We start from the raw sequence: 26,425 nt of genomic DNA, 5'->3' as shown, positions 1-26,425 counted from the left end.
CGGAAGATCGAATTCCATACTGTTGCCCCCAGATTGAACCCAATAAATTGGTTTTTGGCTAAAGCACATTCTCTATGAGAGCATCACAATTTGCAATTGCAAAAGAAATCTGTCGCTTCTCTTGAAGCTTGTTCTAATGCTTTTTCAAACATACCATCAAAAATTGTGCCTTATGTCCCTTTTGAGTTAACTGCAACTCACAGTTGATGATGCTTTCTCCACGTATTTCAGCTATATTAAAGAATCCTTTGGAACCAGATATTTTCTTCCTGTGGAAGCATGCTGCAATTAAGCCTATTTTAATTGTTTTTGGTAAGCCAGAATGATGTCTAACATTCTCACTAAGGAATCTGTTCCAGCCTTAAGAGAATTTTGGTAGGTTTTCTCTAAAGCTTTCCTGTATTTTAAAAAGGTTGTTGAAGAACTGGGCATGAGAAATGGAGGCAATATTGTATTACAAGTCCCATAAATATAAAATCCAAAAGTAAAATCAACATACTACTCTTCTTCACTACTTCTGTTCACTTGTTTAGGGAACTCCACAAATCTTTTCAATACAACATTGAAACTAATTGTCAAGAGAGCATTTTTCCAATAGCTGTTTGTCAGGATACAGACCACCAATCCATATGAATAATTTCCATTCTGTTTTCAGATATATATATATATATATATATATATATATATATATATAAAAAAAAATCCTATGTTAATCTACATTAAAACACATCAAAAATGGCCCAGCTTACTAAGTAATGGAGATGGCTATGTGCATTTGCCCCATCAACCAATCTCCATGTCATCTGCAAATTTATTTTGAAATCAGGGATAATAATGCAAAGGCACATTGGGCCTACTATTAATTAGCCTTTATAAAACCCCATTAGAAACACCGTTATCGATCGATAACTTCTCACTATTGTTGCCAGTTACTTTGCTTTCCTTCATTTAACATTTGCTTTCTTTGACAATGTTTGAACTATTCTGTAAATTGGATCTTACCAATGTTTTTTGTCAGGTTACTTCCAAAGGTTTAAATGCATTTCCTCTGTGCAAGCGCGTACTATCAAAGTGATCTGTATCTACACTTCACCTATGGGTATCTTTATAGTTGAAGTGATCTAACAATTCTGTCCGACTGTTTTAGGAGTGTTAGCATTCAGAGGGTTAAAAGAAACTGCAAGTGAAGTGATTGCTTTGTTCAGACATCAGGAAATCTCCGTCATCTGGAAGGAGCTGTGAAACAGTAAACTGCAAATGCAACCGGAGTGGGTTGCGAGGAGCAGCCATTTTGCCGAGAAGTGGCAGATTAAGAAAGGCAGTATCGGAGTTTGGCAAAAAAAACCAAAACCAAAAACGTTTTCCCTTATAGCTTAAGTAAACTCACACACATGCTTATTTCTGTTTAAACTATTCCCACAGCAACACTAACTAGCATGAGCAGTGCACTGCTCTAACTATTTTTTTAGTACCTCATTATATTCCTGTTACAACTAGCCCAAACCAGTCTTTTTTTKGGGGGGGTGGGGGAGGAGCTAGGAGCTCTTAGATCTGTTTATCTTTTCTTTAGAAAAACTTAAATTCTATGTTATAAACAAGACGACCATGGTCTGTACTGATTTTGCCATACGGTTGCTTCCCCCCAACAAAAAGTATCCTAAAGCCCTGAGAAAAAAACCCCATTGTGCAGCATGCCTGAAGGGTTAAGAGAGTCTTCGCTTTGTTGCAGCAAAAGCTATACTATATAAAGTCTTGCCCTTAAGAAACACCACATTGCTTCCCCCAGCTCTCTATTTTTGAAGGCAGAGCATAGAAACAGAACAAGTCCAGTGACAAATATGTTAAGTCACAGGAGAATAAGGTTTGTTGTAAAGCAACGGTTTACTAGCTTTTCCTTGGTTTATGCACTTGGAAAAACACTCAGATGAAGTTGTGGACCTCTATATAGAAAGGTAACCTTGCTGACAAGGTTGTCTTTCACAAACCCGTTAGGGATAGATCACAAAATCTCAGACAGCTGTGAACCACAGGCTGAAAACCATTTTCCTACAGAACTGAAATTTTACTATCTTAGACTCAATGCAATACGGATTCATTTAAATTAAACAGGCACTGAGCCAAAGAAGAGAGCAGCAGAAAGAATCAGACTTTGCAGCACCAACACAACCACAAAACCAAATCCTACCAGCCTATTTAAGACAAAACTTAGCAATTTACACCAGCCTATAGATTAATGCTAGATTTTGCACCCGAGACAAAAGTGTGCATACCAACATACACAGCACCAACAAAATAACTATAGCGAATCCCCTATACAGCTACCAGACAGACCTACAGCATCTTTCAGCAAGACTAAGACTTCTCCTTTACCACCATTAGGAACCTCACACACTTCACAAATCAAACACTCTAATATATACTGAGCAGATAAGCAGGGATACCTGCTCACTGACCATCCAAATTCCTAAGACTTAATACATTCATAACAAGGTCAGTGTTGTATTTTCACTGCCTCATGCATGCTGCTGCTACAACACTAATCACTGCTTCGCTGTCACCCATGTCAAAGGTTTAGCAATCGCATCCAAGAGCCACGTTACATGTAAACCATGCAGAACTCGCACCCACCCCATCATCAGCTAAGAGTGTTTTCATACTGGCTTATTTTAGGGTGCTAATAAAGGGAGAGGCCAGCAGAGCCCCCCTTTAATTAAGAAAGGGAGCGCTTCTTGAGGATAATTCAGAGTTTGAGCCTAGTCTCGTGTTCTTTATCACCCAGGCGGGRAAGCCTCTCTAGTAGCCATCTCCTTTTGTAAAGGAACCCCGTCGTCTCTAACCACCTTTTGGGTAATCTCCTTCAGCAAAGAGAACTAGAATTCAACAGCCAAACTCCTGAAGCTATCCAGGGAAAGTGGAAGAAAATATCAGGGCAGTAAAAGGAGCCATCCCAGGCCTGCCTAAAAGAGGCTGAGGGAGAAAATCTTCATCTAACAGTTCTCAGAGAGGACTTGCAGCTTAATGACACGTACAGCGTCCCGCGACAGAAAGAGCTGGGAGAACTGTGTTCGTGCCCTAAGCAACCTGCAACAGCACAAAAAGGGTTTGGACTCACCAAGGAAACCGTCGAGTTTTGCAATGAAAGTATCTTTGATTTAAAAAAACTTAACTAGAGAGGATATACAATACAGCCTTTGGAAAACAGTTCACATGTAACAAAACACAACCACTTCTAAAATTAAACATAACAGTTTTGTGGTCTGTGAACACATGTAATACGTTACACAATGAATGATGTAGTAATTCATATTAGAAATCACAGCATTCCATAAAAATTGGTACAGATCTTTCCTGGCTTTTCTTTTTCTTTTTAATTGCTGTTAAGATACAAATGTAAATCTCTCCCTTGTGATCATGCCAGAGCCTGTCTTGTCCTTATTTTTGTAATATAATCTCCTTAGCAAGGTAAACTGCATGCAATTAACTCTTCTGATATTTAGGCCAAGGTTCAAAGTAACCACAACACTTAGATTAGTGGCAAAACCTGTTATTTAGTAATTTGTAGCTATTGCTAGTTTGATGTTTTGCGCTATTTTACATTTGGAGTAAATCCTTATTTCCCATAAGGGCACATACTATTTGTAAGAGTGCAAATAGAGGGGGAAGGAAAGGCAAAGTTGTTCACTTCAGATTGACAGCAACTGACAAGTCTGTGCAATGTAATCACACCCAAACTCTACCATCATCTGCCTTTTTCGTTAGCAATTAGCAATGTTAAAAAAAAATACCTAGAAGATATTGTTCTTCTGCTGAAGTTAGCCTGCTGATGTATCATCACAAGCACCACAAAACTTTTTATTTGGTAAATCAAGCAGGTTTTCCTTCTTATTTCCTTGAATTAGGAAACTTCAAAAGTATTTTTACAGTAATTGCCTTTGAAAGCTTTCATACTGCACTGCCCTGACTAGATAGTGAGCAACCAGTTGATATTTCAGACTCAAATCTTTTTTTTTTTTTTAAACTGGAAACTGCATCTGTGTATACATACAAGAGAAGGGAAAAAATCTGGCCTAACTGAAATCAATCGGATTTTGGCTGCGTCAGAACTTAATTCAGGGATTAATGAGGTTCGGAATACAGTTGCTTGCAAAAGTGACAAATTCACCTTCAGATCCTCACAGCAATCTTGCCCCTCTCAGGTATATGAGTTATTAAACACTACTCACACAGGCAACAAAAATGACTTGAAGAGAACATGTAAGGAATTGTGACAATTTTTACAAGTTCACTACAGCTTTGTTGTTGGAAAAATATTTAGTATTGAGTCAAGCTGAAATAGGATTTTGAGGCATCTCTATATATTCTTCGGCTTTAGTATTACATTTCCCCCCATATTTTAGCAATGGAAAGATATAAATTGTGGCAACGTATTATCAATTTGTAAAAATTAGATTTAGGGATCTCATAGTATTTTGATCATACATCTCACGCTACCGCAACTTTTTTTTGATATTCGGTACACAGGCTTGCAATGGTACAGGAACAAGCAGATTAAGACAGTGTATCTTCAAAGTCTGGCTTTTGAATTAAGCCTGTCATGTCGTTAAAATTGGTTGTTCACAATAAGCAAAAGAACTATTTAATGGATTCTTCCAGAGAAACACAGATCTACTTTTAGAAAGACTATAAGAATGCTTATAAAAGCAATCTTCAGCATTAATTCATTACTAAATAACGATGCTTTGTATGTTGCAATATTTGATGTATTAAGCTAGACTACACAGCAACAGACACTGAATCTTGTTCCATAATACTGGATAATTGTTTAATCTCTAAATATTAGGACAAGATTTTCTACTGCTTCCTGAACTACCTCACCCCAATACGTTTGTGCAAAAGGGATGTACAATGTGCATACAGATGCACAGACAGTGTGTGCAGTGTAGTTTCCTTCTCAAGACAGAGGCTAAATATGTAAGAGGTCTTTTTAAATGAGGGTTGCTGAGCAGGCTAAGCAAGGAGTAAGAAATATGTGCATCTCTGCACATTTAAAATAAGACTTCAGATACTAGAGCGTTAAAAGGAAGTGAACTGAGTTGGCTATGTGTATTTTGTGATATTATATGTTTTGTTCTCAATTTTGTCCTTTGATTGAAGCTCTCTGGAAAGATTTTTTGGGGTAGGAAGATGATTTGACAAAAGCATTGTGTACAAAAATCCCTTTTTCATTTTTTTTCTTATTACAAGACTTCCCCCAGCTGCAATGCTGTGATTTTCAGTTAACAGCATAGTTCACCATCAGTAACGGTGTTCAGAAGTGGAAGGATAAGCACTAACATACTGAAACATCTCATACGCCATTCAGTAAGTCATCTGAATGCCGAGTTCAGCTCTACAAGAACAACAACAAAATCTTAAGTATTCTTTGCAACCAGGTACCTGATTCCAGTTTCAGCCACACGCCTCAGCAGAAATGCAAGCCAATTCTTCATTCCCTCTGGCTTTTTTCTTCCCCTACCCTCCACACCCCTCACCCCCCTCCCGTTTTTTTTTTTTTTTTTTGAAAAGTTAGATACAAGCTGGCCGGTAAGCTCAGCTTTGCGTATTTCTAGAATCATGTGGATGAACTCTGCAAATGGTAACATAGGTTTCACATCCGGACGGTTGAAATTTCACATATAAAAAGAATGACAAGTACTGACATACTCCCAGTTGGCATCCAATCATACCGATACATGATACAAGAACGTATAGGCTGGAATTTAAAAAGTCAAATGATCCTGTGTTTCAAAGAAGCGGGTGAGGATGAAATAAAAAAAGTTATGTGGATATTTGCTCCATCCACTCACCAACTACTTGAGAAAAAAAACCCTTATATCCAAATTGCAGCCCAAGAATTAAAAATAATAGTAATAAATGTTTCAATAGTAAGAACATAAAATCCAACTGTTCTGCTTTTCAAGGCTGGCCCTCAATCAGCTGTTCACCTGGCCATTAAACATGCTTTTTGTTCCAAGTTTAGGATTAAGTCTCTACTCATTTTTAAATGATGTATAAAACCATCTTTGCTGGCTCACTGGTTATGTTGAGGGTTGTTTTCTCTCCCCCCCCCCCCCCCCSCCCCCAACTACCTCCTGCCTTTTAAAGGGCTAGAATACCAATGTTTGCTAAGGCAAAAATAGATGCCTTAGGAAGCAGAGGCAAGTTTCAAATACTGTCTATTGTGTGTTAGCAAATGCAAAGTGAAAAAGGTTCGAGTACTCCATGCTTACTGGACTTGCTACGAATTCGCCTTTCCTACATCCAATTCAGACAAGCTTTCCCTCTCCAGTGTATGAAGGTTCAAAACAAATTTGGAAATTTAAAGTGAAAAGAGTTGCTAATATTTTTACTACGTTTTCCATCTATGACGCACACACTAGAACGGGCTCCAACAGTTACCACTCCACCAGTCGCATACCTTCTCAGATTTTTCTAGCTACCAAAGTGCAATTTTCATTAAAACATGTACATTCTTCCTCTGAACACTAACTCACTCAGTCTTATAAAAAACTTCTTGCATTACTTGTATTAATGTGCTTGTTTAACAGCACTTAATCATTAAGAGTACAAACTTTGACCTTAAACATATTCAAGACAATGTTGCTCTTCTGCCATGTTGTGCTTATCCTGTTATAGAAGCAATTAAAGGGCATTTTTTTCTGGAGCTAAAAAAAGTTAACCCTCCCACTTCCCCTTGTTTTACTCAAGCATCTCTTGTTTTATAATCCCTGCTGTAGAACAGCAAACAGAAACAAAACCCACTATGTATACTTATTTTAAAGTTAGGGGTATACAAAAACGAAAACAGAGCATGGCAGAAAATTATTATTTGCTTCTGCTTTTTCGTTTGGTAAGCAAGTCACTGCTACAGAAGGATTCATGAGAGAAAGGGCTCACAAACAAAAAGCAACCTGCCATCCTTTCTGAGTTGTTTCAAGATACTCAGCTGGCTTAAGTAGCATCGTCTCTCAAGTCACCCGCTAGCTTTTCAGGGACAGGTTGCATCTTTTTAAAAGCATTTTAGAAGCATGTTTCCATGACTTCTAAATGCTGGTGGCTAGTAGGTTCCACTATTCTTAAAGCTAAGGACATGACTACAAGCTCAGACTTCCTGAAGTGACTTTGGAGTCAGTGATTTCTACACCACAATAACCCAGGAAGTGGTCTGGTCTGAGGAAGAGCTTTCTATAGAAAGATTCGGGTATACAAACTCTTTAGTCCTTTCCTACAGAGAAACACCAACTGCAATTTTTTCATATTAACAAAATAGCTCAACTACTGGAGGGCTTTTTTTTTTTTTTTTTTTTTTTTTTTTTTTTTTTTTTTGGATCTACGCACAGCTTACAGCAGGATAGGTCATTAAGCAACATACAAACAACAGATCAGACTGTATTCAAAAGAATCTCTTGTGCACCCACACGGAGACAGAAAAACTGACAGAGTCAATTGAGTTACAGTTAACATTTCCTTTATTTCAGTATAAGAATTCCTGAACTGAAGAATGATATTTTGGCCCAAACTGCTAGACTAGATAAATTCTTTAAGTATGCGGTGCCACAAGTGTACACAGTACTGTAATAGCAAAAAGACGGCCTGGGACAAGTTTCATTTTTATTATTAGCAGTAGTTAGACGTTTCAGATAAGGATATTATGCATTTCTGAATTTGCCTGGAAAGTTAATTATAACTCTGAGAACATTTTTAAACATTATAAAATTGCCTACAGATACTCATGATACTTTGGTATGGGATGTGGAATAAAAACCTACATTATGTAAACATTCAGTAAACAGAATCTCTGCACTCTGAAGCCTAAGTAATACACAAGATGAGAATAATTACATAAGAAACTTAATTTTCTACACAGAACGTGCTGCCAAAGAACAAGATTTGAGCCTAGAAATTTTTTCCATGTGAAAGTGGAAACATCATAACAAAACAATATGAGCTGGTGGGCAATGTAGGTCATTTCAATTATTAGAGGTTTTAGCAGAGGTTTAATAAGAAACAAGTCCAATTACTTGCAATGTTCCACAAAAACATACTCCTGACTGCTTATTGGTGGTGTAAATAGGAAAGAAAAATCTGTAAGGCATAYAGGAACAAATACAGAAAACAACTGGCTGATAAGTCACAGAGGATTTAAAGTGACACTGTATATTAAATTATTCTTAAGTGTTGCTTTGTAGAGAAAGTTATCTTTGAAGAAAGCTAAAATGAAGTGCTAGAAGCACASTGATTTTGTTTCGCAAACTGCAAAGTTAGCTAATATACATATTTTTTTTCCTTTAGGGCAGTAKTTTCTTTAAAATATTGTGAATTTCCTTCTTCATTCCTGTTCTCAGAATCTCAGAGACAGTTATTTTTACCTTTGGGAAGTGCACCTAGGAGATTTTTAGTTGTATACTGTAAGGCAACTAGACGCCAGTACCAATAATGCAGCTGATGTACTTTTTAGTTGCAGGTTCTACATGTCCAATTATGACTGCCTTCTTGATCAAATTATCTTACCTTTTAAGATCTGTATGTTTTCTCCATTATGCATACATGCTAATACAAGTCTGCCTCAAATTGATAATAGCAAAAATATTGTTTAATATGCACAAAAACAGCCAAACTTTAGGCCATTTTTAGGCTTTGGAAACATGAGAAGTTGTAGCTATAACCAGCATCAAGTTTGTTTGACACTGGATGTTACAGAAAGAAGTAAAAATTCCCCCTGTGGAAGATACAAACGTTAAAAGCAATACCTTCAAAATCTTTCACAGGCTTATTTAAACTGCCATCTGCTGGTCAACTCATATTTCATGTGGGTATGATGAATGACAGACTAGCTAAGAATTTACAGTATTATATATTCTTTATTTTGTCCTCTCTTAAAAAAAATTACAATTTCTTTGACAAAGTTCAGAAGTAGTATCTAGACCCTGCAGGATATTATGACACTTATCTGCTATCAACAAATCCATCCAATTTAATGAAGCCAGCCAATAACCACAAAAATCGATTGAAAAGCTAAAGCAGATACGTCTCATGCAAACACACAAAGTGTGCTAATAATCCATCAGTAATGGTAATGCAAAGCCTTTTATATTTATTAAAAATACTGGTTACACTCTACTGGCACCTACTACATTATTGGGGGAGGAAGGGGAGCATGGAGGTGGAAGGGGAAAAAAAAAAGAAAAAAAAGAAAACACTGGTTTATCTTCCAAAATGAGAATACACCACCTGCATCTCTTCTCAAAAATACCACAAGGCTTTAGAGGGTTATACCAAGCCTTATATAGGCAATAAAGAACTATTCCGAGTTTTTGCAGACTTGGAAGTGTTGAGCATCTTTTTCACACTTAAACCCACCAGTTGCTCATTAAGAACTAGATTTTAAACAAAATCGTATCTCAAAAACTGTTTTGGAGGAAAGCTCTACTAATATTAAGTGTCTACATGTAAAATTAACTATTTGGTCTCATGATTAAATGCAAGTATGGAATTATTAATTTATGTTTAAGTACTGAATAAGAATTAAGATACTGCTAAGTTTTGCCTACCGACTTAAAACAAACAAATAAACAAAAAAMCACACTACTGATCTTGTCCATCCATCTTAAAATACCTTAAAAGAGCCCAATTTTTTGAAGGGAGGGAAAGCCTACCTAGCCTCTGATATATCAAGTCTGCAAATGTTTGTCCTTAAGGCAGAAGACCTCCCCTCTTCTCTCCCTCCCACAAGTCAGATACTCAAAGTCAGTTATTGATTGAAAATTTGGCCTCAACTCTTTTTCATACTTCGAGCAAACCCCATCAAAATAAAGCCCCCAATAACAACAGAAAGCATCCAAAATTCTGAAAATTTTTATCAAATTAGATGCATCTTTCAAACAAGGAAAAACTGAACACACCCTTCCTATTAAGCACACCTTTCCTAAAATGCAGTTCCAGTGAACCGACATTTAAGAAGAGCTGTGTGCAACTAGCAACAATCATTGCCAAATAACAGTTTTACATCTGAGTTCCATTTTGGAACCAGCTGTCCACGTGTAATGTGAAATTAAAGCAGCAAATGGCCAGAATCCACCTAATATTGCCTGTGGAGGTGTACGTGCTTGTGGGATACGCAGTATCTTTTCATCTTTGTTAAGACAGCATCTAAGTCAACATTTAGAAGTATAATAGCRAACACAAAAATATAAAAGTGAATTATCAAATGTACTTAATGTTGAGAAGAATTACATCCTATTCAATTGGCTGAGCAAGACTGTTTCATCACTGCATCTCTGTGTTTATTTTTCTCAAACTCTTTTCCCTTATCACTCTGGAGAAGGTTTCTCTCTGGAGGAACACTCTCAGGCCACACATGCTTAGCTATTTAGACAATTGCTAAATAACGTTACAAAAGGGAAAAAAAAGGTTTTAAAGACACCCACAAGATCCACAGTTTATTTATATCTTTCCTTGTTTTGTAGAACGGATCAATAAGTTCAGAAACACATGCCTGTCATTTTTATTTTAGTAAAATATATCTAATATCATAGAAGACACTGGGTCCAATCCTTAGTTGGTGGAAGTTCAAGTCAGCGTAGCTTTACATCAGCTAAGGATCCAGCCCACTATAAACTATTTCCCCCTGCCAAAATCTCTGTTGTTTGACAGGGTATATTTTCTGTTATGTTGATCAGAAGTGTTTTGGTATTTTAAAACCTTTTAAACCCTTAAAAACAATTAATTCACTCCCTGATTTGTATATCTGTGTTTTGTGAGCAGTATAYATACAATAGTTTTTCTCCTTCCCTCTTGTGTTTTTTGCTGTTTAGCAGTAGCCAAGTAAATTTAATTCAGAGCCAAGTTTTATAATTTCCAGCTCAGCCTATATAATCATCTGCACTGTTTTATGTGAACAGTTATGTCACAACCCAGAGTCCTACAAAAAAAAAAAAAAAAAAAAAAAGAGCATTTTATAGAGAGATTTCTGGAGATTTCATTTTTTAAACATGGTATTTAGGAGCAGAAGAATTTTTCTCCTGAGATCACAACATTTAGAGATGTACATTTCCAGTCAAAAGGATAGCAACTTCCTTAAATGGATCTGGCTGAACAGATGGTCCCAAACACAGCCATTAGACYGCAAGACCCAGTAGTAGAATCAAAAAAGCAGAAGCTGGTAAGTCAATAGACAGGAGTCTCTCAGTTGAGAAAATAAAATGAGAACAAGTATTACATTACGGGACTACTGCTCTAGAAAGTATTTCCTATGGGGCTTGTTTTGTTTGTTTTACTGGGGCTTTGGAGGGAGAATTTAGGGTGTTGTTTAAAATATTTTTAAAGTCACAGTAAGATATACAGCCATTAACATGCAATCTTTTTTTTTAAAAAAAGTAAAACCATTTAATGAACATAGTCTAGATATTTTAACTGCATTCATTATAGTGTCTAAGCACCTCATGCTTTTGTTAGACAGGGGAGAAGAAAGAATCTCTAGGATCGTTGGAAGTCCTACTGTCGTGTTAGCAGGAGAACATTTTCTCTACGACTTCTGTAATACAAACTGCTTGAAGCCGTCTGTCTACGGATATTTTACTAAATCCTATTAACTAGATTTTTGAATCCACCTGCAAAACAGCATGCATACTTCATCCTCATGCTGCCACTCTTTGGCCGATTGGTTTCAATAGTATAGATGACTTGGAGAATGGTTTAATTGATTGTATGAATACACTTCTGGTACATACATTTCATTTATTGTATGTCAATCGAGGAGAATTACAGTACCAAATATGCAGAGCTAAGACTATGATTAGTAAGTATCAAAAAGATACATCCTTCACTGCCTGTTTAACTCTACTGGCGATGAAGCTATTTGCATCACAGAGAAATAGCACTTAAACAGTCTGAAAACTATTTTGAGCTTAAAGGGGCTCTGCTCAGAAAAATGTCCAGTTCTAGATCAAACATAGGATTAGGAAACTTGCTTCAATAGAAAAGCTATGGCAACAYGACAATATTGAGTTACATAATGTAACTAATGTAGTACACTTACATAAAGTCTGTAGAAGAAAATACAGAACACACTGGCATTTTACTTTGCCTCTAATAGAAGGTTACAATTCTAAAACTTTGTTGGTAAATACATTAAAAACCACAATATCATCTTGACGTCCCCAAATCAGACGTTCTTGTTACAATAAATGAATTCGCAATGCACACATTAACAGGTTTCACAGAGGCCAGAACTGTAACTTGTCTAGAGCACCAACGTTAGAGAATTCGCCTTTGTTTTTGCTTTTAAACAAAAAGATTCACGCCTGAAAATTTCTGTAATTAAATGGCTGTGTGCAAACACCACTTTTTTTTTACCTCATTCTCAGTTAAGGAAGCTGAAGGAGATGAACTCTTGCTAAAAGCAAGAGTTGAAGATTCTGCTGCTGAAGCCCGATTTCGCTTCTTCAGAGGTTTACATGCATCAGACAGATTTTTCGTTGCTGTAAAATAATTTTGGTTTACAAAGTGAAGTTTGGAACTTTAAAACRTTATCTCCCTGAAGCCATTTAAAATATTCCTTCAGATAAAGGAAGGAATGATTTAGGTAGGTCTTCTGGGCACCTACATAGGCCTGAGAGAATATGAAATAAGTTTCTGAAACCATGTGTTTTGGATTGGTTTTAAAAATAAAGAGGTTTCTATTAAACAAAAACGTACCACAAATGGTTAAGAAATGTTTTCCCCAAATTGCTTTATTAATTGTTATTAAAAATCAAGGTATCTTCTGACTTAAGACCTCTTTAAAGCAGAGGTAACAGTCATCTCCTCAGATAAACACTAGAAGGCCTGTGTGAGCTCATCACAATGTGAGTATTACCAATACTTTGATAACAAAAGGGTTAGATACAGGAACCAGGTACCAGACATTATCTATGACACGTCACCACTTCTACATTGCTCAGAACTTTCTGAAGCTTACTCATCTTTGGCATTTCATTATAACACCTAAAGACACGTGCTCTTACAGAAGTTACCTTAAACTGAGCATCATTAGCAAGGCTGACTTTTGGATTTTGGTACAAGATTATTGAGAATTCCCTCTCACACTCCACACTGCCTCCCATCAAGCATCATTTAAAAGGACTAAGATCGCATGGTAACTGATTGGTTTGATGGTCACTGCGCTTGTTTTATTGGACAAATGAACAATTGCAAATTTGAGCAGTAGGATTTGTATCACTGCTCTCCAAGACCACCGGGCAATAGCTTTAATTTGGTGCCATCAAATGGTGAACTTGCGAACTGCTGCTCTAAATCAGCAATACACAATTTCCATCAAGTATAATGTTGCAAAATGGTGGTAGTGAAGGAAGAGGGCACAATCCCCCCCACCTGTGGCTTAGTGGCTGTAACTTATTACTGCTTCAACAAAATTTAGCCGGCTGCCTCAGACAACCTGTTTATTTTAAAATTATTTAACTGAAAAAAGTTACATTAAAACTTATTCTGACCACATTACCTGACTGGTTCTTTTGTGAAGAGGAGGTTTCTGTGACCTTAGTAGAGTTTGTTTTTGCTGTTTTGTCATTGCTTGTCTCCCTCTGTCACAAAAAAAAATATGAAAAAATAAAAAAACTCCTAATTTATGAGTGGTTGGATAAAACTGGCAATTACTTCTGGATTTATGTTATTAAAAAGAAAGTGTCTTTACAAATATCTGAATGGTAATGTAGTTAAGCTATCCCCATTTTAGTAATTTTTAAAAACTCATTTACAGCACAGGGTACAAACCCGTAAACAAATGAGAATAATTAAAGTACACAGTATTCCAGCATCCCACTTATCCAACCCAAACTCAGCATATGAAAAAGGGGAGCTCTATMCGAAAATAAAACACTTAAATTATCCTTACTATGCTTTGTCTAAACTGGTCAAATTGAAACCTTAATTATATAAATTTGAGAATAAACCCTGTGCAGAATTTTAAGTCTCAGATGCTTGTTTCCACTTCACAACCTATAGGAGTGACTTTTTTATTTTGTTTATTATTACTATGGTTAAGATTGTTCCAGCATTTCCAAAATAAAAAACATTATTTTCAAGAGAGCGTATGTAGTGCATAAATTTGCTCCCGTTTGATAAATTATCATAAAATCTTCAGGCTGAAAGCAGGGGAATTCCCATTAAGCTTTGTCAAAATAAGACACTGTTCCTTAAACACAATACTGCTATTCATAGATTTTTTTTTCTTTCTGTATGTTATGGATTCATTAAAGTAAAAAGCCACTGAAACTGTAGTCAAGAATGTTCAACCCTGACAAATGCTCACCTGATCAACAAGAAAAATTCCACAGAACATAAGATTTTACATACTTATTTTTTCATATCCTTTGTTTCACACAATTTTATAAAAGATGCTCAGGTGAACACCTAAAAGGCCAGAGATTTGGTTTCCTTTGGAAAAATAAATATGAATGGCTACTGTACTACAGATGTGCCACACTGTACTTTTACTGACTTCTAAGTAGACTAAAGACACCTATCACTGATGACACTGGAGACTACCAATATCTGTTTCATAAGGCTACTTTTACATTTCTGCGTAAAAATGACTGAAGATGTATGGTATAATTCACTCATAGTTTAAAGCATCCTTTACAGAACCCCCATTGTGTAATGAGTATTTTATATACATCGTGAAAGCCCCTATGAACTAAAGAATTTTTCAGAACATTCCTATAGGTACTCCTTATGACTCAGTCACTTTGTATTACAGCATTCAGATTTCATAAGTAATAATTAAAGACACAAAAAGGAAAAGATGATGCATAATTCTCATGCAAGAAGTAAAAGGTCATGAAAAAATCACTAAAACTTCTCTCTATCCAAAAGGACGATAATAAAAGTCTACAAGTGAACTGGAACTAACGGAAAGAAGGTGAATTGTTAGTGTTTGCTTTTTGAAATTACTACATAGCCATTTTGGTTGTCATTCACGAAATTTTCTTCCTAAGCAGCAGCATGTATAGCTAGAAGTACTCTGGGTTGGTGAAGGCAGAAAAAAGACTAAAGAGTAATTCATAAAAGAAATGGGAAAGCAACCGTTCTATGTCTGACCCTTCTGTGAACAGAAGTGCAAACAACACTCCAACACACATTTAGAGCTTCCAAATTACCTAATATTTACACATATTAGACTCCTTGTAAGTAATTACTGGTCAGATTAAGGTCTTCTCTTTTTAAATGTACCTAGCATATTACTAAGTAAACATCATTAATGGTATACATCTTACCAGAACCATTTGTCTCAATTATTGTTTTTTTTTAATTTTTCTGTTAATATTCACATCTGAATTATAGTATTAAAGATACTAGAATTTCTTCTGCATGAACTACACTGCTACCACCATTTATTCCACTTGTGATAATCTAGGCTAATTGTAGCATCCAAATTCCAGTGGGACAGTAAAGAAATAGCTTTCGTGATAGTCAAAATGGGGGCTTCATGTAAGGAAGTAATTACAGTAAATAAACCTACTCGTTACTGGTATCTGGTATATTACAGTTAATTCAAACCAATTAGGCAAGTTCAGAAAGGGTCCAAAACCTCCTAGAATATGAAACGAATATTCAACAGCTAACTTCTTAGAACAAACAGTGCAAAAAACTGGCTTTGGTCCCTCTTTCTGAAAAGGAAACAGACTTCTCTAAGAGCTATCTGAAATTCTACGTATTTTTAATATTGAACCCTAAACAAATTGCCTGGACATCCACAATACCAAAGGTTAAAAAGCTGACTACTATAACCAGTCTACCAAACACAGACATCCATAAATGTGACTTCCATAATTTGTTTAAAATTAAGTCTATTATCTTTCCTTGTATTAGTTTTATTTAACCACTGTACCACTGAAGTCCTGAGATGGGGTTTGCAAGAGTATACTGTAGTAACACACCTGAAAACACTTGTGAGCTAAACTTTGTACACAAGTAAAACCCACCAAGTTCCCTGGTCTACATGCATGACTAAATAAGCCTAATGCCAGTGTCCACAAGATTGGGGCTGTCATCCATATATACAGTTCTAGTGACCCAAGGAAAAATCTCTCATTTTCACAAGCACTCTAATCTGAAAAGGAGCCTGTGATTTGCATGATAAATATGCTGTAATCTGTACTGCAATCTCCTAACTTAAGAAGTYGGACAGCATGCCAATCTAAAATGCTTTTATAGTCTTCAATCCAGTTCATAAAAAGTAGTTTTTCTGTTTTGCTTTACTTGCCTTCTCCCCCACTTTTGTCTAAATCAAGTATTGACTAAAATTTTAAAGTGTTTTTTTTTTTTTTTTTTTTTTTAACATTCTTATACACATCTCTGAATTCTGATTCATGGGAAAAGAAGAACAACTGTAACGCATGATGATACTGAAATGTCATGCCTCTGCATCCTTTCTTTGGGAACTGAACTTTCTCAGCAAATATTTTCCACCACAATCTAAGTAGCAAGAACAACTTGTCATATCTCTTTCCTCAAAACTAAAGAAAAACCACTCCACAGCAATAAGCTCACATATTATCTCTGAAAAATTCACAATAGTTTGGTTTGATATAGTTAATAATTATTATTTTTTAAATCCTGAAAATGGAAATGCTGACAAACTTAACTACAGCAATGTGATTCGTGCTGCTATAAATCAACCCAAACAAACCAACAATATAATTACCTTCCGATTATTCTGTTTATCCATCCTGAGTCTTTTCCTAGGTGCTTCCTGAACTTCAAAATCTTCTGTAGGTTCCTTTGTCCTCTTTTTTTGGTTTCTTTTATTTCCATGTAAGTTACCTTGGGATGGGGGATGGGGGAAACTTACATGAAAAATAATCTAAAACCCACTTTGAAATTATTTTGAACTGATCTAATTATTTAAGTTACTTCTCTTTCAWTCATTACTTTTAAAACATGGTTATACATTAACAGTTTGATGACCTCTTAACACTTAAGGTCTGGTTTTGGTTGCTGAAGGCTAGTTCTAGAACACATCCAAACTAACTGCTTAATACTCAACTTATTTTAGAAAGATGAATCTACCTGTATAAGCACTAGTTTAAGATCTGAATATTACTGCCCCACATTTGTTTCATATCGTCAGACTGCACATGGTTGATCTATACAGCTTTTAACTCTTCTGCCACTTTGTAACAGTGTCTTATCACTGAACCGAATTTTTACGTCTCCTTCAGGAGTTCTCCAAATGATACAGATGAAGATACTGGAGACATCTATTAAGAGGCCTCTGGAAAAGACAAGATATCACCAACCATATAGATTAATTGTCTCTTTCTGGTATGGCAGTTCCAGACTTTCTCTAACAAGCTTACTTATGTTTTACAGGAGACTAAGATCCCCTTTCTTTGTGAACCAAAATCCTAAGAACAGATTCACTTTGGTCATTTTAAACCAACAGACAAACTATTCAYGCATTTATATGATCATCCACTGTAAAGTTCAAGCAGTTGGCTGAATTACAAAAGGTCAGTGACTAACCCACATAGCCTTCCTGTAAGTTCAGCTGTTGTTTGCACTCACTCTGCCTTTAAGAGAGAAACGAACGTTTAGGAAGTGGTCTGTTTCATCAGGATGAAATGACGACACTATTACACTCTCCGGTACTCTCTAGTTTAGAAGCTACGGAGTATTATTAACGAGAAGATTACAAGCTCTAGGGGCACAAACAGGTTAACTGAGAATTGCCCTACAGCTAGAAGCATTCTATTCCAATGGAAACAAATAGTTGTAAATATTAAAAATATAGCAATGTAAAATATGGATTATTTTCAAATTAATGTTCATCTCTAAACAATCTAGGACATAGTCTATTATCAAACTCTGAATCCACAAAACAGACCAAAATGGCTCCAGGAGAACCTGCTACTTACAAAAAGCCAGCAAAAAAAATCCCACAATATTTTTCCAAGTTAAAGATAGGAAGATTTGGGTGGGGAAACGATTGAACTGACATGTTTTCATTCATAGAGAACTATAAATGTACACAAATATATGTACTAGAAACACCTGGTACAGGTACAATTTCAATTACATTTCTTGCAATATGACACTGAGGAAGGTGAACAAAATTCAGCACTACAGTGTTTAGATATTTAATGTGGGATCCATTAAAATTCTAACGTCAAGGAAGACAACATCTGAGATAAAATAAAGAGATTATGATACGTGGGTGATTACATAAAAAAATACACTCAATAGCTACTTATAATGATGAACTATTTGCACACAACACAAATTTCAATTACTTCTGGATCTTGATCTCCTTTTAGGTGAGTCTTGAAACACTTTACGTTTGGCCTCTCCAATATTCTTCAATGATGAACCTTGAGAGATACAGAATGTGTTTTTTTTTTAAACTGATATCCAAATATTTGACACTTAAAATTTAAAGTTAAAAACTTTTCAATTTTCCACAAAATGATGTTATTTCACACACACACAGATAGGTAACAAAACTGACTGCCATTTTTTATACATTTTTTTCCAAGTCTCACAAACTTTCAAACACTCCCTCTCATTCTTGTCATTGCCCAAAGCAGCACCTGTTTGTTTCTAATACTTCCATAGCAGGTCTTCTTACAGTGCTGTAAAGCTATTTAAATTTGATAAATGCTAGTTATTTAAATTTGATAAATAAAGTTCATGCAAATGCCAAACTATCTTCCTTCTTCTTTCTCAGAGAAATGACTCCAAACCGCTTCAAATATTTTGTAAAATAATTAAGACCATTCATCGAAACTGAATTCTAGACAACAGTAACAAAAAAAAGGGAACAAAAAAAAWATGTTCAGTCTTGTACAATGTCCTAAAAGCTTTGAGTAGCACAACAAAATGCCAAATGGATGAAAGATTCAGAATAAAGTTTGGGATACTTCTTCCTGAGTTGATGACGATATGAGGTAATATACTTTAGATATTCATATGAAGAAAAGGGGTAGTACTGATTACACTTTATAAATCATTTCCTAACTATTCTATAAAAACACAACTCAAGTTTTACACTAGTAATAATACTCCATCTTCCCTTCCCACCATCCACCCTTAAAAGGCAGTGGATGCAATGGCAGCTGCTTATGGGCAGAAGAAGAATGAGAAATCAGCAATCTCTAAACAGCAAAAGGTTTACATATAACAACTTTTCAGAACAATGAGCAAGAAATGTAGACTTCATGGGTTGCTTTTATTGTAACCATTGGCATTCTTTTGCTATTGGCACAAACACCAAGAATTAAAACTGGAAAACAGTGAAAGCTGTTTTCCCTACAGGTCTGAAATATGTGCTTAGTTTAACACCACTATGTATATCAAATTTAGTTAGAGTACACTAGCACAGTTTTACGTTTACCAGAGTCTTCTTCAGATTTGGGAGAGGTCACTATGGCAAACTTTGTGTTATAGCGAGCTTTCTGTTTTTCACTAAGCATGTTCCACTGCGATTCAAGCAGTTCTTCAATCTCATCACTTGAAGCATCTGGATGTTCAGCAACCACCTATATATGCAGAAATAGGGTTGTATTAAGAAAAGGTGACCATTGAAAAGAATGGCATACATACTTTTATTGCTTTGGAAAACTGGACACCAATGAACTACCTAAAGTTTCTGCTGTAGACAAAATTAGATTAAAACATTGTGTATCCAGTTTTTTTTGAATAAATACCTTCYTCTTCAAAATTATTAGAAGTATTACAAATTATTTTGAAAGTATCTATTTGCCTTTTAACATTCAGAAAATTGAGTAAGTATAAATCTTGTGACACAGTCATTCAAAAGATTCATATAATTTCTTAATGAAGTTTAAATCTATCCCACAATAAAGAAAACAGGCGAGCAATACTGGATTAAATATATGCTTGCCTTCAAGGATGTCCATCAATTCACAGGAGAACTAATTATACCTAGCTTAGCAGATAAATTTACACAAGCTATATCTTATGCAATGTTTTCCTAAATTAAAATAATGTATTGATGAAGTAAACTATTTATTTGAATATTAGGAACTCAAAAAGCTGTGCACCTCTTTTAACAATATGAGCATGATACATAACAGCAGTCAATGTGGAAGTCAAGAGACTTTCTGGGAAATCTATTCAATAAAAATAGAAAATCCAATATTGAAATTAAAAAGAAAAAAACAAAACCCCTCCTTCAGTATTTCCATAGTTCCACTTAAGGAAAACCAGATGTGATAAATCACAGAAGTCAGAAAGCTATCAGAGTCTAGAATCTAGAGAACCGAAATGGAAACTTTTAAAAAACAGAATCTAATTACCAATCATTCTCCAAAATCCCAACTGTTACGGGACGGATGTAACCAATACCCCAAATCATGAAGCAAAACAAAAACTAGGCCAACGAAGCCAGCTGTTCAAACRGTAACACATTTCAACAGACCAGAAATGCAAATATTCTGTGAGAAGTAGAAATAATTAAGTCTAATTTCTCAGAATTTAGTGTCTTAACATTGCATTTCCTGTTGTCAAACAAGGTACTTTGTTTGTACAAACAAGATACAGTTTAATGTCATCTCTAGTCCCACCAACATATGGATTAAAACCAACCAACCAAACCAACCAACCAACAAACAAGAAAAGAAACCTCTTGATCAACCAGAGCCCTGTGAAGTGACAGGCAAGGGAAACCCACAGCTCTTAATGGCTCCCTGCAAGCAGGAATCCAAGGCAACCGCCCAGCAGTCCTCGCCCAAGTCTTCACACTGTGATGCCCCATTCCCCGCACACAGAGCGGAAACGATGCGTCGGGCATCTCTATGTACATGAAAATCATGCACAGGCACTTTTCTAAATTTAACTGTGCTACAAGTACATATGGAAGATCTTCTCTTGGATCTGGAAGTTAATATTACTACAGATGTGGAGAATATAGTACTTGCCAGTCTAATTACCATCTCATGCAAGCAAACTATAACTTTCACTCCGATTTGTCTTGAGGTTCAGTAACTACTTATACACACGGAAATCTTCAATCAACCGTACTTCTGAAATTATTTCTTAATTTACCTCAAAAACAAATGTAAGGCCAAATCAATGAATTATATATATATATTAAAAAAAAAGTATAGCCGTTTGCTTTTCACTGAACAATACCTTGATCCCAAGCCAGACACTCCCTTCTAATGATTATGACAATCCTATTTCACAAAAGAAGTGCACGAGAATGTCAACTGTACAAAATATAGCCGAATTTCTTTGGTAACAGTACAACATCCTTGCACAATGCWTCACTACAACTACGAAAGTGCTCATATGAAAGCTATGAAAGCCTTCAAAGCCWCCCTCAGGGAAGCGTGCCTACTAAATCACTAAAAACCTTTTCCAGCAGTCCATCCAATCTTCAAGAAGCCACCATTCATATTTGAAAATTTCAACTATTCCTCATCCTCCTATGCCCAGAAAAAGTAACACAGAAAGTAGCAATTAATAAAACCAAATGATACATGAATCCCACTACTCACAAATCCAGACTCCAAGCAAGACACAGCAGACATGACTCTGGTTTTAAGACACCTCATGGTTAGTAGAGGCCTAGGAAGATAAGTCTTGAGTCATTCCTTTCCATTCACTTCCTTCCCTCCAAAGCCTGGGGGCCAGAGAGCCTCTTTTGGATCCATAGTTTTCTTTTCTCCTAAATATCTACAAGCAAGAACTAAAATAACCATACACTAAACACTCAAATACCAGCAAGACAAGCGACTCTCAACAAGATGTCCCCCCTCAAAAGCATCAGAGTATCTACAGCAGCAACAAACCCAACTCTGGGATGGAGAGCAAACCATGCAAGCTGAGCCAGACAAGCCTAACAGAAGGGGAAACACCAAATACTTAGCTTGGCTACAGTCTTCACCTTCCACCAAACGCACACAATTGCCATTTTAAAAGAAACATGACAGGTTTGAAGTGAACCTAAGTTATCTAAGTTTAGGTAACAATGCAAGAAGCATGAATATTTCCCCACTTTGTCAGGGAACTTCAAATCAAGAGAGAAGGAGGGCAGGTTCTGACTAGATTAAAGGGACTTCTCAATCTGTTATCTGAAGTTTTCATCATCTTTTTTTGTTCTATGTACAGAATTGTTTCTATATCTAGTATTATGGATCATAATCATGCGGATTTGGCTCTTTCAGGCCCAATTTTACTAAAAGACATTCTAGGCAGAACTGGTATATCTTGAAATATATGTAATTTTTTGAAACTTATTTTCTTCTATTAGAATTCTGCAGAATGTTAGCCACTATGATCAGTGCAATTTCCAAGTTTAAGCCTATTTTCAGTTTCACAAAATGAAACTGAAAAAAAAAAGCAATTCTTCAATGTCAAATAATATAATAGTCTTATTTTCCATCTATTAATTTAAAAACTACAGTATATATATGGTATGGAGCAAAACTTGATAATAAAAATATTATATCAGAGATGCAACACATCTCCACTGTCATAAGATGTGTTTGGCTAAGAGTCTGTAATACCAACCATAACTTCATCTCTTCTAGAGAAAAGTTAGTAATTTCAAAGCCCTCATTATTGAAAAGGCCTCATGTCACCTACCTTAAAGGCAAGGAAATCCCCCCCTGCCATTTTACAGTGAGAAAGATTCTGGTTGCACAAGGTTACTTATAGAAGAAAACTGGAAATAGAACTCATGTCTCAAATGTGAGAAAGACGTTTTTATCCATGTATCTTTTCAAAAGGAGTGTGTCAAATCTGTATTTAATAGCCTGGCTTAAACCCTCTCATTTTCAGAGTCAGCAAAATGAACTGCCAATTTTCTTCTCAATTTAACCAAAGCCACTAAAAAGTATACGCACACTATGTTCATTTTTAGTGGCTGACCTACAGGAAGCATAACCTATTAGCTGAAGCTACAAAGTTCTTAAGAGGTCCTAAGTTGAACTACAATTAGCTTACTTCCATACAACAGAATCTGTTTTTCAGTTTTTCTTAATAAAGTTCATGTTTATTGAAAGATTTTTATGTTAGAAAACTTTAACAAAGTCAAACATTCAATAGCTAAAGAGAGTGACAGAATTAAGCCACCTCTAGCTTCATTATCCCTTTATGAGTATTACAGAAGATTATACAAGAAAACATGAAACTCATGCCTTTTTCAGTGCACAGAACTGTATTGCAAATGGAGCAGAGGGTTACAGGAAGATAAATGATAGTCATGATTTAAAGTAATGGGCTTGAACAACAGCACGGTTTTTATACCTCTAACAGACTTCCTAAGGAATGTTAAACTTCTTTTTAAATCTACCTTTCCCTAGAGTGCAGTCCTCTCAAGAGGACTATCCCAGCAGATAAACACATTGACTGACTGTGGCTTTCATGAGCTTTGGACAATTGTTGAAGCTTCTTTTGAAGCTCAGCAGAAAGTTTTACATAAGTGAATACAGTATTTGAGGAGTTCAAAGACAAGGGAACACACTGAATGAATTAATCCACTTCATCTACAGGAATGTAGAAGTTAACTGTAAATGGATAGCCACAAACAGCATAACCTTGTTTATATTTGCTACAGCGTATGTATGTACTATATTTTACATACATTAAAAAAACAACTATGGCTATTAAAAAGGACTATTAGACTATGTAGGAAGATACTACTGTGACTTCTGCTGAAAGTACAATGGAATTATCACCATTTTGTTTACATTACCCATCTACATTCCCACCTTTTTCTGTTTGCGTCTAGACTAGGATTTGATGGAGGCATACCTTGTCTAAACTCAGAGTACTATGGATTCTATAGTAACAACTGTTTTTTGTTAACTAAAGTAAAAAAGGTATTTCTTTAAGTATAGAAATGAGAACAGGCAATCAACAACAGTAACAGCTAAAAGAGACTAACCTCATCTCTGTGCTTCTGACAAAAGACCAAAAACTGAGATACTGCATCGCCCTTTCTGCTTCGTGGAGTAGATGCTGGAGTTTTCTTTCTACTGAGAGGGGAGCCTATCCCTCTTTTGGATTCTGCCTGTTCAGATGACTTTTGAGGAGTAGTATTCTTAGTCCCTGACTGACTGCTTTCTTGCGTATCAACAGCGGCAGACAATTTTGACGTCCTTCTCCTCCTCTTGTTAGGAATGCCAGACTCCTTCATCAATTTCAGATTTTGAGTGGTTTCTTCATTTGAGTAAGATGATTCATCTATCTCCTCTAACGGTTCCACAGCAATGCCAACTTCCTTCGCCACTCGAGGATTAAGATGAGGTCTGTCCCTAACATAGATGAAGGTGTACTTGGCCTTCCGCTCTTCCACTGTCATGCCTACTGCTTCACTCGCTTGCTTAACGCCCATCTCCCACTGTGGCCGCAGCTTCCCTGAAACAGGCTTTAACATCTGCAAAAAAAAAGAAGGCAGCTTGAGACATCTTCTTGCTTTTGATTCCAAAACACCAACACTAATGCAAAACAATTCTAAGAGATTAAGCGCACTGTATAACTATAATTCAGACGTTCAAATGGGATTCTATTTGATTGCACAGATACCATGCACGAATCGATGGCAAGGTAGAAAAAAAAGATTTTTAAAAAGTAACATTGATAAGTCATCCCATGCTTTCTATTTGTAAGTGAAATATAAGACTATAATCCTCTGCAAAACAAGCCACCTTTAAAGCTTTCTAGTACATCTATCTCAGATTATTTGAGAAACAGACCTGTAACAGTAAAATAAAATTTTTCAAGTTTTGACTTATTTGGTAGCCTCTTACCTTTATTTTCTCTGCTTTAGTGAGGGCTTGTTTTGCACTTTCCTGGCATAATTGCTCAAACTGGTCTTTTTCTTTGAAAGGCACAAGGCTCTTCTCAAATATCCAGGCTCGCTCTGGGGCATCTCCAAAAAATTGAACATGATATTGACGAAAACTCTTTTTCTGTCCTGAAAATTAAAAACAATATTTAAGATATAAAATCTGAAAGTACAGAAACAACCTAAGTTATATCTTTTTATAAGCAGGTATATTTACAACAGGGAGAAACGCAGTACAACTGGTTTTCCTTCTGAAAACCCACTTACTAGTTTGAAAGTCTCCGAGTTAATCTATGAAGTTTGACACAAAACTCGCTATTTCAATCCAAACAAAAACAGGCTTTGCTAAATTAACTTAAGGTTACAACCACCTCTCAGTACTCTCAGTGTACATTATTTTACATGTAAGTTTGGATGTTTCTGAAAATGCTGCATTTGAAAACAAATTCAAAATTAAGTTTCCAAAGCCTGGATAGCCTGTGCACTCAGCCTCATCTCCRAGTCACCTAAACCTTATCTTTTAATATTCTTGAATAGAAACGCACTTCAGCTAATCTTAACAACTGCAATCTTAACTTGATCTTAACTAAGCTTTTATGGAATCAAAGCAAGAACTGAAAAGCATTTGTGTRGTGGAAGAGAGAAAAAGGAGAGGGGGGAAGATGAGAGAACAATTCTGAAATCTCAATAAGAAACATTCTAAGATTATAAAAAGGAATACTGGCTCACTGCAATAATTAATAAGCACACAACTTTCCTCTTCTAAAGACTTCACCTATTTTGCAGTGAAGGGGAAAGACAATGCTTTCAAAATCTACAAAAGGCGTCACAGTTAACAACAAACTCCTAAAAGGCAGAAGTAAGACTTAATCAGACTTAAAGATGTCTTCTGGCATCTCCTCCCTAAAAACTTGCAGATTTGTTTTCTGGTGAGTGTTCAAATTACGATCTGATTAAAAAAAAAAAAATTAATTGTGATGACATACACTTTTGTGTTTATAAGCTCAGCCCTGCTAGAAAAGGATCAGTTACCCACCCAACAGTATCTACAGTTCTTCAAGATGTGGTGGCATTAGTATGCCAAAGACTTAGTCTAAGCCCAGATAACAGTCACAGCTCTTTGCTATAGATGTCTTCAAACCAGGTCTAGTTTTTTGCTAGGTTATTCATACACAAAATGTCTACTATTATAATCAGCAAATACTTCTAGTCGATTGCTTCATGCTCCGTTACTGAACTTTCTAGGCCTAGAAAGAAGTCACTTTTGGGAATTACTCAGCCAAGAGGTATTTTTAAAGGGACTTGATTTTGGGTCAAGATAAGCCATCTGGAACAGTAGTATGAAATCAGTCTAATTAATGGATATGGGTAGAACCTTTTTTAACCACAACGGTCATGAGAGTTACAAGAATGATAATGACTCTCTCATTTGAAATCAGATACGAGAATGGCATAGGGAAAGGTCATGGGAACAGTAAAAAAAAAAAAAAAAAAAAAAAAGGGGGAAATTTAAATAAATTAATTCTTTAATAAAATTATCTAAATCAATCAGAACCATTCTCTCAGCATGTT

At 35.8% G+C, this 26,425-nt stretch overlaps 1 protein-coding gene across 5 annotated transcripts in view; it reads right to left on the bottom strand.

Annotated features, from left to right (window-relative positions):
* NSD2 (nuclear receptor binding SET domain protein 2) overlaps positions 1-26,425 on the bottom strand; it is an 88,878-nt gene that overhangs the window by 17,727 nt on the left and 44,726 nt on the right. For all 5 annotated transcript variants that reach the window (XM_026064536.1, XM_026064537.1, XM_026064534.1 and 2 more), the window contains 7 exons: positions 24,816-24,982; positions 23,951-24,442; positions 19,430-19,574; positions 18,330-18,407; positions 16,742-16,860; positions 13,538-13,619; positions 12,394-12,518 (listed from right to left, as the gene is read on the bottom strand). In XM_026064536.1, the coding sequence (XP_025920321.1) occupies positions 12,394-12,518; positions 13,538-13,619; positions 16,742-16,860; positions 18,330-18,407; positions 19,430-19,574; positions 23,951-24,442; positions 24,816-24,982 (1,208 nt within the window). The remainder of the gene's footprint in view (positions 1-12,393; positions 12,519-13,537; positions 13,620-16,741; positions 16,861-18,329; positions 18,408-19,429; positions 19,575-23,950; positions 24,443-24,815; positions 24,983-26,425) is intronic.

The sequence above is a fragment of the Apteryx rowi genome, unplaced genomic scaffold (assembly GCF_003343035.1).
Source record: "Apteryx rowi isolate R43461 unplaced genomic scaffold, aptRow1 scaffold_22, whole genome shotgun sequence".
Taxonomy (NCBI): domain Eukaryota; kingdom Metazoa; phylum Chordata; class Aves; order Apterygiformes; family Apterygidae; genus Apteryx; species Apteryx rowi.
Note: the sequence above shows the minus strand (reverse complement) of the source record. Positions and strands in the feature narration are given on the sequence as shown.